At 37.6% G+C, this 14,140-nt stretch overlaps 1 protein-coding gene across 5 annotated transcripts in view; it reads right to left on the reverse strand.

Annotated features, from left to right (window-relative positions):
* Positions 1-3,547: 3,547 nt before the first annotated feature.
* The window catches only part of LOC130905299 (rab GTPase-activating protein 1), a 158,731-nt gene continuing 148,138 nt past the window's right edge, over positions 3,548-14,140 (reverse strand). For 3 of the 5 annotated variants that reach the window (XM_057818547.1, XM_057818548.1, XM_057818546.1), the window contains 2 exons: positions 8,506-8,709; positions 3,549-7,526 (listed from right to left, as the gene is read on the reverse strand). In XM_057818547.1, the coding sequence (XP_057674530.1) occupies positions 7,404-7,526; positions 8,506-8,709 (327 nt within the window). In that variant the 3' untranslated portion in view covers positions 3,549-7,403. Of the gene's footprint in view, positions 7,527-8,505; positions 8,710-14,140 lie in introns of all 5 variants that reach the window. The other 2 variants (XM_057818551.1, XM_057818550.1) reach the window with 1 other exon arrangement.

A 14,140-nucleotide genomic window follows, 5' to 3' on the forward strand; every position in this document is an offset into this window, starting at 1 on the left:
GGAAAGAGTATCTACACACAGCGCACACCCACCCAATTGTGTGTCCACACATGAAGCATATTATTGCATACATGCTGGTCAAGGGTCGTTACCGTCCCGCTGAAGAGTGGAACATTTAGTTTGGGAATGTACACAATGTTGTTCTCGTGATTGTAGAGTAGAATGTATTTACTCCCAGAGTAAACGTGCATATATGTAATACGGTCTATATATGGACACACGCATACAGTATAGATATACTGTACATTGATATACATTTTCAACTTGAAATGTTTGTGGCGCATCACTTTGTTCAAATTTGATTTCAAATTGAGTGTCATAAACTTGTAAATATATTTTTTGGGGTTTGTTTTGAAATGTTTTGACAACAAAAATAACCATTTATGATGCTGCCTTTTAAATGTTGAAGCGATATTTAACCCTGACGCTCTGTCCATTGAATTGTGGAGAAGGAAATGACAGGAGGCGAATGTGCCGCGTTGGCTGTTTGGTAGCGACATTCACAGCAGTGCTGCTTTGCACTTCTTCATTTATGCTTGTGGGCGTGAATAATAAAAGAGAAAGTGCTGAATCATGAGAGAGGTGTACTCATTGGTTTCAGATGCGGCTGAAGTCTACTGTAAGAACACTGCCATTGATGGCGATACAAATCCGGGTGGGTGTGTCAATTACATTTGTAGAAATACATTTACAATGACTAACAATAAGAATCTTCAACCATAGACTTTATAACCTATTGACATGACACGGGAAACGGGGCCAATCCGTAGGGGGCCTATTTTCAAAACCAAAGCTGCTACCGACCTAAAACCAAAACAGGCACCTACCTTAGCCTTACATGAGTCTCCATGAGCAGCGGCATCAAAAAAATTCAGTCGTTCCCTTATAAAATCCTGATTGTTTTTTATACAAGTATAACAAAATGGCTATAAAAGTCTCAGATTTTACACTACATGGAAAAAAAATAAACACCAAACGCAGACATAATCCCCTACATTTTCAGGATCAATAGCAATATTGAACATATATAAGTTTTTGACCAAAATAGCAACTTAATTTTTTTTTGATTTACTGCAATTTTTCAACAGCTGATAAAACACTCAATTTTCACATCAGAAACTTAATACTTGAGGAAAGCATGCTGAATCAATCATAATATATAAATAGATTACTAATAAATTCTATATACTATCACAACTTTTTATAGAATAGATTAGCCCTTTATTGTCATTATACAGTTGTACAGTGAAATTGTGGAGTATTTCCCTTTGCAGTGCATGATAAAATCTCAAAAGTGATTTGCAATTATAAAATCTAATTAAACAGATATGAAATGCGTATGAGATAGCCCTATGTTCAGGCAGTGTGACAGTTAAGGCCTTGAATATTGCAGGTGAGTAAGTACTGCACATAGAATAATGCATGTAAATGAATATTGGACTATGCCTTGTGTTTGCCGTTAGTATGTTACGTAAATATGGCGAATGTGCGGCTCGTCTTTAAGTTCACTGTGGCGCCGCCCTACCACATCTCCACAGCAATGAGCCTTTTACGTTGAAATTCTTTTGAATAAATGCCTAGATATGAATGTAAAAACAGTCTCAATTCTTGGTTAAAAGAAAAAAAAAAAAAAATGGGCAGTTTGAATTTACTTTACTTAAATCTGTCGAAGAATGACGCTAGTCTGTTAGCTCTTTGTTATGATAAGGGGGCTGTCACAATGGCTTTTTCCGTTCAATATACTTGTGAATAAATGCTGAAATCGCTGAATTCTTTATAGATATGGATGTAAAGCTGTCTCGATTCTTGGTTAAAAGTACATAAAACCAGGCAGTTGCGCATCTATTTTAAGTATATATGCCGAAGAATGACACCAATGCTGTAGCTGTTTCCATTCTCCCATTGATTTTTTTCACATTTCAAAATGCATGCATGGTACGAAAAATATTGACCTTGAAACCTCGAACAAATCACTCCTGAGACGATCCTTCCTGTTTGCGTGCGGTACAGCTTTTGTAGTTCTTCCAAAATCCAAGCTTAAATCTGGCTTGAAAGAGCGTGTGCCGTCTTCTGCTGACGATTACTGAAAAAAAGCTCGGCGGCTCGGCCCCCTATGGTAAGGTGAGACGCAAAGAATGACAAAGGTTCATGTCAATAGGTAATGAAGTCTATGCTTCAACTTCACAGATGGCATATTACTCAGTCTAATATGTACAAAATGGGGTTTTCGCAAGCTGATAAATGTACACATGGAAATGGTTATAATAATAATTAGAGCTGCAACGATTAATCGATTAACTCGAGTAATCGATTAGAAAAGATTCTATTTAAATTTTGCTGCTTCGTGTATTCGTTTAATAAAAGCGGCGTTGTCATGGTTTGTTTTGACAGTGTTTCCATTCACTTTTATTAATTTGGGTGGATACACTGCCCTCGTCTGCCTCATTTCACTCAGCTGAATCCAGCTGCTCCATGTTAAAACCAACATAAGCCAAGTTTTTTTTGCGCAAATGGTTTTTTTTTTAATGCATTCGTAATTTAGTTTATAGGTATATTTAGCCTTTTTTTTTTTTGTGGGAATACAGTATGTGTCTGAACCATTTGTTAAGAGCAATGTATATATATATATATATATATGTATATATATACACACACATATATGAGGGCTGTCGAATGATTAACATTTTTAATCGAGTTAATCACAGCTTAAAAATTAATCGTAATTAATCGCAATTCAAACCATCTCTAAATTATTGTTGGAATGGAAAGATAAGACGAAGGAGATATACATTCGACATACTGTACATAAGTACTGTATTTGTTTATTATAACAATAAATCCACAAAATGGCATTAACATTATTAACATTTTTTCTGTTAAAGGGATCCACGGATAGACTTGTAATTCTTAAAGGATAAATGTGAGTTTGTATATTGTGATTAAATATTGCCATCTAGTGTATTTGTTGAGCTTTCAGTAAATGAAACTGTAGCGATTTAACTTCTGCCCAAATACATGATGTGTGCAACCATGCATGAATGGTTGCAACCATGACTGTGTGTGGTGCCCGCAAATGCTATATCTTCTCTGCATTCTGTGCAACACATGGTGTTAAGAAAAAGATCAACTTCTACGATTCTTCCACACGCCAATTCCCACACTATTTATAGTTATTGTGTGAGAGATGTCAATTAAAAACACGGCTGCACTGAACATTTGTATCTACTCCACTCACTTTATGCTGTCTCTTAGCACTGTATATATATATATATATATATATATATATATATATATATATTTTAAGTGTTTTAAAGCATTTAAGCTAGTTTACTTCTTCTATGTAAGTTGGCTAACAGTGCTTTCTTTTATTGTACATAGATCCTTATTTATTTTTTTAACCCCATTTCAGGCTCAGGTATTTTAATTTTTTGTGTTCCTCATCCAATTACTCGATTATCTGAATGAACTAGTTCATCAATTAATCGACTACTAAAATAATCGACAGCTATAATTATTATGTCTTTCAGGGGGGAAAAAAGTGCATACCCAAGTATTTTTGAAATATTTATTCACTGGTTTAATAAAAACAATAGTGTTATTTACAGTGATGGTCACTCATCATCCAACAGTGCTTTTTTTTTTTTTCTCTGATAAAGAGCAAATCGAGGCTGAGTGATGAACGTGCACACAAACGACCGGAAGCATAGACAATTAAGGGTAGTGTGTTCATGTATATAATGAAGCCTGTAAAGTCATCACAATGCATCCTACACTAATACAAAGTCCACACGGTTATGAATGTCGGTTGTTGTATGATAGTTACGTTTTGGCATCGTCATTTCATCAGCAGTCAAACACACTCGGGTGGATTATTCAATGACAGCAGGTAGGCAACGTTAGGTTGACTAACAGAGTAAAAAAAAACAAAAAAACATTGTAGTCATTTACATTTATATATTTATAATATTCACAAGCCAGTGTCAGGCTGCCAAGAGGGTGGTTTGTCTTGATGCAGTCGGACCTGAACCAGCTCAAGATACAATTTACACTTGCGAATCATTCATCATTAAAACAACAGGCCCACTTACATATATTTCCTTATCACATTTGGAGAGACTTCCCGTTCTACAGCTCTCACACCTTCGTATCTTCCGGTCAAACGATGACCAATTTTCAGTTTTCAAGATTCCGCGCTTCAAATTTTCTGAAAGTGAAAGTAACATTTGAAGGTGTTTGGTTTAATGCACGGGGAACAAAAAAAAAAGAAAAATGACACTTGCGTGGACCAGACCTATAGAACACACTTGCAAATGGTCCTCCATGACCATGTTTCCCAATTATATAAGTTGTAATAAAAATTCACAGAGTATAGAGGAGAAAAAAAGGTAGGAATAGAACCTCAGACATTGGAACGGCTTTCATGGTAGGGCAGTACGGTTTTAATATTCTAATACCAACATACAGTATAAGTTGTGATGATAAGAATGCTTACAAATAACGGAAATGGATTATTTCCATTATTTCTTACAGGAAAAAAAAAAAAGTCATGTCTGGTGAAATTGACATTCCAGCATAAGAAGAAAATTCGATTAATATGTTGGCAAAGATTACTTTTCCATTGTGAACAAAACAGCAAAATGTGTTTTTCGCTAGTTAGATTTATAATAATGAAGCACAGCAAAACCCTGTGGGGAAACCCTGTCTATCTTTCTACGCGATTCAGGCTTAGTTTACGGCAACTTACATAAATACATGTGCGACAATGGCCACTAACTGCACATAAATATAAAAATCAGGTAAAAATAAAACAAAACAATTAAGTGGAACCTCAAAATGTCATTGCAGGCATAAACTGAAGACGACCCCACCCCCAGTTCATTAGTCGCAATATAATTGCCTGATTTTCTCCACAAACATAGACTTGCAAAAAAGTGTGACCATTCTGATTCATTCATTCATCATACATTACCGTCTTGCCAACCTAAAAGTGCCAGAACCACTTCACGGCCATCTGATGACTGAGCCAATCAGAAGAAAGAGGCGGGAACTGCAGACGAGCAAAAATCGTCACTAAATGCTTTTTTGAGGGGAAGCGATGCTTTCGCGAGTGTGAAGAGAAGAGCCATCGTCCAATCAGCAGCCATATACAGTGTTGGCCAAAAGTATTGGCACCCCTCCAATTCTGTCAGACAATGCTCAGTTCCTCCAAGAAAATTATTGTAGGGCTGTCAAACGATTACAATTTTTAATCGAGTTAATCACAGCTTAAAAATGAATTAATCGTAATTAATCGCAATTCAAACCATCTATAAAATATGCTATATTTTTCTGCAAATTATTGTTGGAATGGAAAGATAAGACACAAGACGGATATATACATTAAACATACTGTACATAAGTGCTGTATTTGTTTATTATAACAATAATAAGATAACATTCTGTTAAAGCGATCCATGGATAGAAAGATTTGTAGTTCTGAAAAGATAAATGTTAGTACAAGTTATAGAAATATTATATTAAAACCCCTCTTAATGTTTTCGTTTTAATAAAATTTGTTAAATTTTTCAATCAAAAAACAAACTAGTAGCTCGCCACATTATTGTTGATGTCAATAATTACACAATGCTCATGGTGCATAAAATCAGTTGCACCCAAGCGCCAGCAGAGGGAGACAAAAAACACAAGTAACAAGTAGACATGACACTGCTGTCATTTTAATCTGTTTGAGCGGGGCATGTGCGTTAATTGCGTCAAATATTTTAACGTGATTTTTTTTTTTTTTTTTTTTAATTACCGCCCGTTAATGCGATAATTTTGACAGCCCTAAATTATTGCAATTGGTAGTAATAATATCGTCATTTATTTTGCTTGCAATGAAAAAACACTGAGAATGGGAAAAAAATTAAAAAGTTAAAAACTCATGCGTCCTCACAATTTTGCTTCTCAGTTCCTCAGACGAGCCTTTGGTGGTCTTTTCACTATGCTTAATGTGGCACACACAAGGACACAGGTCAGAGGTTGAGTCAATTTTAATCCATTTTAACTGGCTGCACCTGTGATTTGGTTATTGCCACCACCTGTTACTGTATGTGCCACTATTAAGTAACAGGTGCTGTAAATCACACGACTTGGAGAAGAATTACATGATTTCCCAAAGGGTGCCAATACGTTTGTCCGCCCCATTTTTGGAATTTAGTGTAAAATGATCATGATTTCATTTTTTTCTTCATTCTCTTTTGTGTTTTTTCATTGCAAGTAAAAAAAAAAATGAAGGTATTACTACCAAAGAATTTGTAATTGCGATCATTTTCTGGGAGAAATTGAGCATTATCTGACAGAATTGCAGTGATGCCAATACTTTTGGCTAGCACTGTATCTACCAAGATAAGAGGTCAGACAGCAGTTGGTGTGAGTAGGGAAGATGAGACTTCAACGAACTTTCTCACCACACACGAGGTGTCCCGAAGTGCATGAGGAACCCAAAGCAAACATCCAAGCATCCGGTTTCCCTTTCACGAAGGTTAAGGTGCTTGACATTTGCAGCGGTGCCACTTGAAGAACTAAAAGTGTGCTTGGAAACTTTTCCACCTAACGAAAAAGGCTCCTTGGTAGTGGGGTGACATTTAATGTATGAATGGAGCGCACATAAATCCAATGATTATTACGGGATATCCTGACATTTGGAAAAATGCTGAGCCAAGAAGGATAATTAAAACACGTCCTTTATGCATCCATCCATTTTATATATAGAGCCACCTTATTAGGATGAGGGCGGGGTGTATCCCAGGTGACCTTGGGTGAGGGGTGTACAAACAAATGCAAACAAAAAGCTAGCTTTTTCGTGTTCCCGCTACATTTTTATCTTTCACAATAAAAATCTGTCTTCTCCGTGACGTCATTCGCACGCATATGTACTTCCCAACATGAAACATTGAATAGGTCCTACCGTCCATGCATGCATTAGTGCCTTTTCTCTTTGTATTTTCCACACAACGTACTTTGAATCACTCCGTTATTTAAACATTCACGCAGGGGCACTCGTTATATAAGCGCATTCAGGAACATCCATAGAAAAATGAAAGTCGTACATTACAAAAAGAAAAAATAAAATTAGGTTTCGTACCCAAAATTGTCTTTTAGTTTGTGCCAGTAGTTGTTTTTTTTTTTCTTACGGAAGAAGGAGGGCGCGTGTGCGTCTGTCACGTTACCATGGTTACAGTTAGGTCCAACCTTCTTCTTGTTGGTTCATTTCAGCAGTAACAAGGACACGAACCCAACAGCGTTTGGGGGCGTGGCAACAAAGTTTTTTGTTTTGTTTTGTTTTTTAAGGCCCTTCTGTCAGTGCGCTTGGTTGTAGTCATATTAGGCAAGGAGGGGTGAGGAGTGTCTATCAAATGACACGGTTAGGCGCTCTCCTTGCCTTGAGCGCCGGTGACCGTTTTGATGGAGCTGAGGGTTCGGTTGAACCAGGTCTTCTTGGCCGCCTGCACCTCGTTGAGGGCCAGCCCGAGGTGGTGCTCCAGGTCCTGGAGGCGGAGGAGCGAAAGTCAAGTCGATGTTCAATGACATGCACACGGCTCAACTTTTAGCAGTTTGATGCACGCATGATGGATAAATCACAGGTAATATTTTTTTGCTTTTAAAACAGTCAAGAAGCGATGTTTTCAGGGAATTATCAAATGAAGTTGATTTCTATAGCCCTTTACAAAAACCCGAAAGGAATGAACAATGAATAAGTATAAATTGGAATGAATAAATAAAAAGACAAAAATATAAATGAAAAAATATATATATTGGGATAAATAAAAAAAAAAAGTTGAAATAAATAATAATGGAAATAAAAATTAAAATAAGTGAAGAAATATTGAATAAAATAAATAAAAATTGAAATACATTTGAAAAATGAAATAAATATATATTGGAATAATAAATGTTGAAATAAATGAATAAAAATGGAAAGAAAAATTGAAATAAATATTAATTGGAATAAATAAATAAGAGAAAAATATAAATAAAAATTTAAATCAACAAATTAAAATGGAAAAATACATAAAAATTGAAATAAATATTGAAATACATACATTTTGAAATAGAAGCATTTTAATTACCCTTTTAATTATTGATTTAATTTTTTTTTCTTATTTTGGCACTCCTGGTCCTCCATAAGAAAAGGCCAAGAGATGGAGCTGGAAAGTACTAGGGGAAGTAAAAACTTCCCACTATTTCATACCTCTCATATTCGTTTGTCAAGCACACGGTGCGTTCAGCAACAGCATGCACAACACAGCCGCCACATCAGAACCTGATTCGTTACAATATTATTCCGATTTGTATTCATAATTTATTTGTTTTGCTATGCGTAATTGCCATTTGTTGTACCTGCAGTATTTATGAAGGATTTAGCGGAGGCTTTTGGGCCCTGGAGCACATTCATTGAATTATAATGTATTGTTATGGGAAAACCCCGTTCGACATATGACCATTTGGACTCACACAGTGACTTACCTGGATCTTGCACTCGGCCTCCACCAGCTGCAATTTAGTCTGAGCCAGTTCCAACTCCATCTCCCTCAGCTGGTTCTTCAAAGCTTCTTTCTCCTCATCTGTCTCCTCACTGCCTCCGGGTGGCGCCGCCGCCGACACGGCCGCCCGAACGCGACCTTCCTTGTTGAAAAGGCTACTGCATTTGTCACAGCCCTCCACTTTCACCTGCAGGGAGGGTGTACAGTGATAAACATAATGCTTCAGGATGAAATATTTCCTTCTCCTTACATGGGAAGAAAAGAGAAATTTAACAAAGTCCTTATACCATAAACTTCAGAATGTATTGACGGGTCAGAGCTATTCACAAACAGGCACGCAGCCATCTAACACCGGATTTCTGTTGAAAAAGTATGAAAGCTGTACCGCATACAAACAGGAAAGATTGTCTCAGGAGTGATTTGTTTGAGGATTCAAGGTAATTATTATAGTTTTCGTATCATGCATGCATTTTGAAATCAATGGGAGAAATTAGCCGCTACTGCATTGGCATCATAGTACGTAATATTTATGTAAAATAAATGCTAACTGCTTTTAACCAAGAATCGAGACCGTTTTACATCTACTACTACATACTAACGGGGACACCACAGTGACTTAACCAGCATCATATTCGACAGATTTACGTAAAATAAATTCTAACTGCCAGTTTTTTTGTTTGTTTTTTGTTTGCTTTTAACCAAGAATCGAGAAGGTTTTACATCCATATCTATAAAGACTGTGGATTTAGGCATTTATTCACAAGAATTTTCACAAAAGCTCAGTTTACATCAGGCGGCTGCTAGCTAAATTTACGAACAGACTAGCATTGTATTTTGACATATTTACATAAAATAAATGCTAACTGCACGTTTTTTGTTTTTTGTTTTTGCTTTTAACCAAGCATCGAGACTGTTTCACGCCCATACCTATAAAGAATTCAGGGAAATTTTGAACGAAAAAAGCTCTTTGTCCGTCACTCCACTCGGTCAGCTTTACTGCTTTTTCCTTTTTTTCATTTGCACTATGTTCTATTACCTACTTCATTACAGGTATGCACGGTTAGTTTAGGTATGTGGAATGATTCAAATGCGTTGGGCTGTTGTTTTACTCCGACCCCAAATTTTTAATGTGGCGTGTCAGTAGTGCTCGGAACGGATTAGGACATTTACATGGAAAACATGTCTCTACTCATGGAATTTTCGGGTTACTGGACTACCCAATTAACCCAATTAATGTCGTAAGTAGAGGTACCACTGTACTTTGAAACAAAAGAACCAGAGTGGCCGAATGCATTCGTGAACCCACGTTTGATTAGGGATGGGAATCGAAATCCGATTTCAATTCAGAACCGGTTCCTTGTGTTTCGAGGCCTCGACATCACAATGAAAAAGCCTGAACGATCCCTTTAACGATTCCTAAAGGCGCATATTGCGTTGTGACGTGTCTTGTTGTCCAGACGCATCAAACTAGCATGGCGCCAAGAACCACCTGCTCCAAAGTTTGGCTACACTTCACCAGGAAAGAGGGTGAAAATGAAAGGTTACGATGGTTTAGCACGAGCATTGCAGCCGTAAACATAACAATGACAGCACGTAGGTTCAAAAATGAAAGTGTCTTTACTTCACGAGGAAAAATTACAACAAAACGACTTGCAAGGTGGAGATAACTGCTTCGGGAGGGAATAAGACTGCACTGTCCTCACAGAGACGCTAAGGTTTAGTCCTGGCTATATAGCTATCTAAACTCCCAAATGAGGATACAGAAGACGTTGGTATAATTTGCTGACTTTATTCAACCATCACTTGAAGAGTGAAACTAAAAATAGAAATGAAACAAATCAATTTCGTCCCAAATAACAAACAGGTTTGCATCAACGTAAATCAGCGATGATTAGCTGCTAATACAGCTAAACGGTTAGCATGCGTTCGCTAGCATTAGCACATCGTTCAAACTACTACACAACTGGATTTAAGTGTCCGATCGCGAGTGGAAGCACACAACAACAACACAAAAGACGATACATACAGGCGTTGCCTCTGTAGATATTTTACAAACATTAAAAAAGAACATAGGCTCGTAGCAGTGTACTGATTCCCTCTCTCACTAACTCGCTTGGATGCAGCCTTTCTTCTTCGTCTGTAAACGCGCTCTTCTTCACGTGAGCGCGTTCTTCTTCGCGTGAGGAAGCGCAAGGGCGCCCCCACTTGAGCGTGAAAGCGCCATAAAAACGAATGCATTTCAATATACTGGTAAATAATACACTTTAACAGGGGTCCCCAATCTACGGCCCGCGGGCCGGATACAGCCCACCCCCACATTTGGTCCGGCCCCTGAACAATACCAGAGAGCATTCTGATTTTTTTTTTCTTAATAGTTTTATTTATTTTCTGACCTTTTTCTGTGAAGAACTCAGAGAGGGTTATTTGGTTATTATCTATTTGATTAATAGTGTTATTATTTATTATTATTATTATTAATATATATATTTTTTTAATTTACTTTTGTTCTGTAAAGAATCCAGAAAGGGTTATTTGATTGCGGCTTTCTGAAAAGCAATAATATTTTACATTTCGGCACTCCTGCAATCGTCACACTTTTTCTGTGTTCTGTTCAAACTGACCCCGGCCCCTCATCAGTTAAAAGTTATGTGGCCCTCACAGGAAAACGTTTGGGGACCCCTGCTTTAACACATATTGCCAACGGCAGAACAACGACCTATATGCCAATATTCATTCATTCATTTTCATATTTTTTATTTCCATTTGAAAAATGTTTCAGTAAAATGTTACACATTCTTGTGCATTTGCCACTTATTGCCACAGTTAATATTGAGGCTTTGGGCCTCTTTTGACCTCGTTGTGAGTTTGTAAGGTTGTGACTTTTGATTAAACTCGATGCCAATCAAAACGTTTGTTCTTCTTTTTCCCCAAATTAGAATCGATAAGAGAATCGATAAAGAATCGAATCGTTAAGCAATATCGATAATGGAATCGGAATCGTAAAAATCCTATCAATTCCCATCCCTACGTTTGATGAACTACAAATTTCCTGATGTGAGTATTCATTTCAACAAATGAGTTAAAATGACAAGTAACAGTGTCGTAGTCCGGTGTTAAATGCAAAATTTTCAGCAAATGTTGCCGCTTTTTTCTCCCGAAAATTGCTGCTGCTGTTTGGTAGTCAGTAATAGTAAATGTAAGGTTATTTTTTTGGGGGTTTGTTTTTGTCTTTTTTTTCTTCCTTTTTTATAACAGGAGGTGGAAAAAAATAGTTTGAGATGCACTTTATAATTCATTTGGATGGAGAACTGATCACTTTCTTTTAACTTCTCAGACGGCAGAGCAGAATCTAAAACATGCCATCTATCAACGTTTTCAAGCACCTGCAGAAACCCGTCTGTGTCACTTTAAGTGGTGTCTTAATGAGCCACTGAGCCATTATGTAATTCAACCATTTCTCATTAACACAATTGTAACTTTTCATTACCATTAATTCACTGTGCTCACCATTATTCTCCTCCCTTTGCTGACAGGTTTATTGCATTTGCTGTAGGTAGGACACAGGCGCATTTAGAGAAGCAGATAGCGGGACCTTGTCGTAATAACACGTTAGTCCTTGTGCAGCCTTGAAAAAAGCCGCTTTGGTAAAATGTCATTTTCTCCAAAATAATGTCAATGGAAAAAAGCAGTGTTCAACAGTCAGTGGGTCATGACATGGCCTGACAACTGAGGAACAAGTGCCGCTAGGCCAGTGGTTCTCAATTATTTTCTGTTACGCCCCCCCAAAGTAAGACGTAAATGTTTTGCCCCCCCCCCCCAAACTCTGCCGCCACTGTAAAATAGTATCATTTGTCGATAAAATTACTATAAGTACACCTCTGCCTAACTTTGTGTCTTTTTTTTTTTTTTACTATTAAAGCCAAAAAAAAGTAGCATAGATCAACTTATAATAAAGTACAACTCTATTAACATTGTTCTGTTTGCAACAGAAAAGAAAAATACACTCAAGGTACATTTTTGACCATTTGATACTGAAAAATAAAATGTAATAAAATCAGTAAATAATAAATTACAATTGATTAGAAACATTAACTCATGAGGACAATATGCCAAAAAATGACCGAAAAAACAAAACTGTTTAGAAGAAAAAGACTGTCTTTGGAGAGAAGGACAGTTTTTTTTTTTTTTTTTTGCTGCTCACTGTATCACCTCCTTTGCAATGATGTGGGGTTATTTTGCACTCAGTATGCTAACAGTGCTCACTGGTTTACTTAAATAACACTGATAAAGCAGGATGATTGTTGGCAATATTCGGAACGTTTTCGCTGAAAAACAATCAAGCGGCTTGTTAATGAGATTGGGGTCTAATGTCTTTAAGTGGCGTCTTAATTGATTTGGCTTCCCGCTGTCCGCTACAATCATTTTTAGAACCAGTAAACAGTGGTCTTTCCTCATCTCCCACTGTATTAAAAGTCAAAGCCAAAGGCCAAACGGCCCGAAAAAGAGCGCATTGACTGTGGCCGGGGGAGAACCGTAGGTGAGGGCGGTCGTCGAGACGATCCCAAGCCGAAAATGGCACTTCTCGGGCGGACACGTGAGAACCGGAGAAGACAGTGGGTCGCTGCGTGAGTCTGGCCGGAAAACGGCGCACAGCTCTTCATATCTCTTTTCTATGTGCTCTTGCTTGGCTCAAAAATACTGTGCGCACTCTGAAAATGAGAGCGCCACTGCCACCCACTGAGTGGATGTGCAAGTACACTTTACTCTAGTACGGCAAAAAAAAAAAATAAAATAAAGCATGTTCCCCGAGGTCACATGCGCCACCCCTGCCATCGCTCTGCGCCACACTATTTGAGAAACGCTGCGCTAGGCCCACTGTGGACCATCAATGAACAAGTCTTGATAATTGCATAATGGGATGAGCAGCACAACTCATGTAACACAATGTTCCTTCTAATCTGAGCAGACACACTTGAGCAAACTGCGGACCACTGTGAGCAACATCAGATGTGTACACGGTGGCCACACCAGTATCACGCCTGTTCAAAACCTTGGATCATAGCAAGTGACATGGCTTATTAAAAGAATGAAATTACAGCAGTGATTTCCATGACTTTTAATATAGCGTAATTTTCGCACTATAACACCTACTTGACTATAAGCTGCCACCCATCAAATTTGGCACGAAAACGACATTTGTTCATAGATAAGCCACACTGGACTACAAGCCCCAGCTGTCCTCACTGTATTATGGGATGTTTACAATACATCAAAAGATATCAACCGGTAACACTTTATTTGAATGCAGCATCACACAACTGTCAAGACCAAATGAACCACTATAAAGCTTTGAACCAATTGCCTGCATAGCTTCATTGCTTCAAGAAGCTTCATTTGGCCATCACTACTCTCTTGTGGGAGACGGTCAACACTGGTGTTGTCCAACATGCCTCCTAGAATGCATTGCAGCGCTATAGATATAAATTACAATCAAAATCCATTGTCTGTGCTAATTATTTCTTCAGTTACTGCTCCAGTTGTTTCATTAATTGCTCGTTATGGTATTTGGTAACACTTTATTTGACAGTGGCGCCATAAGACTGTCATAATTATGATAT

Source organism: Corythoichthys intestinalis, chromosome 17 (genome assembly GCF_030265065.1).
Source record: "Corythoichthys intestinalis isolate RoL2023-P3 chromosome 17, ASM3026506v1, whole genome shotgun sequence".
NCBI classification, from domain to species: Eukaryota; Metazoa; Chordata; class Actinopteri; order Syngnathiformes; family Syngnathidae; genus Corythoichthys; species Corythoichthys intestinalis.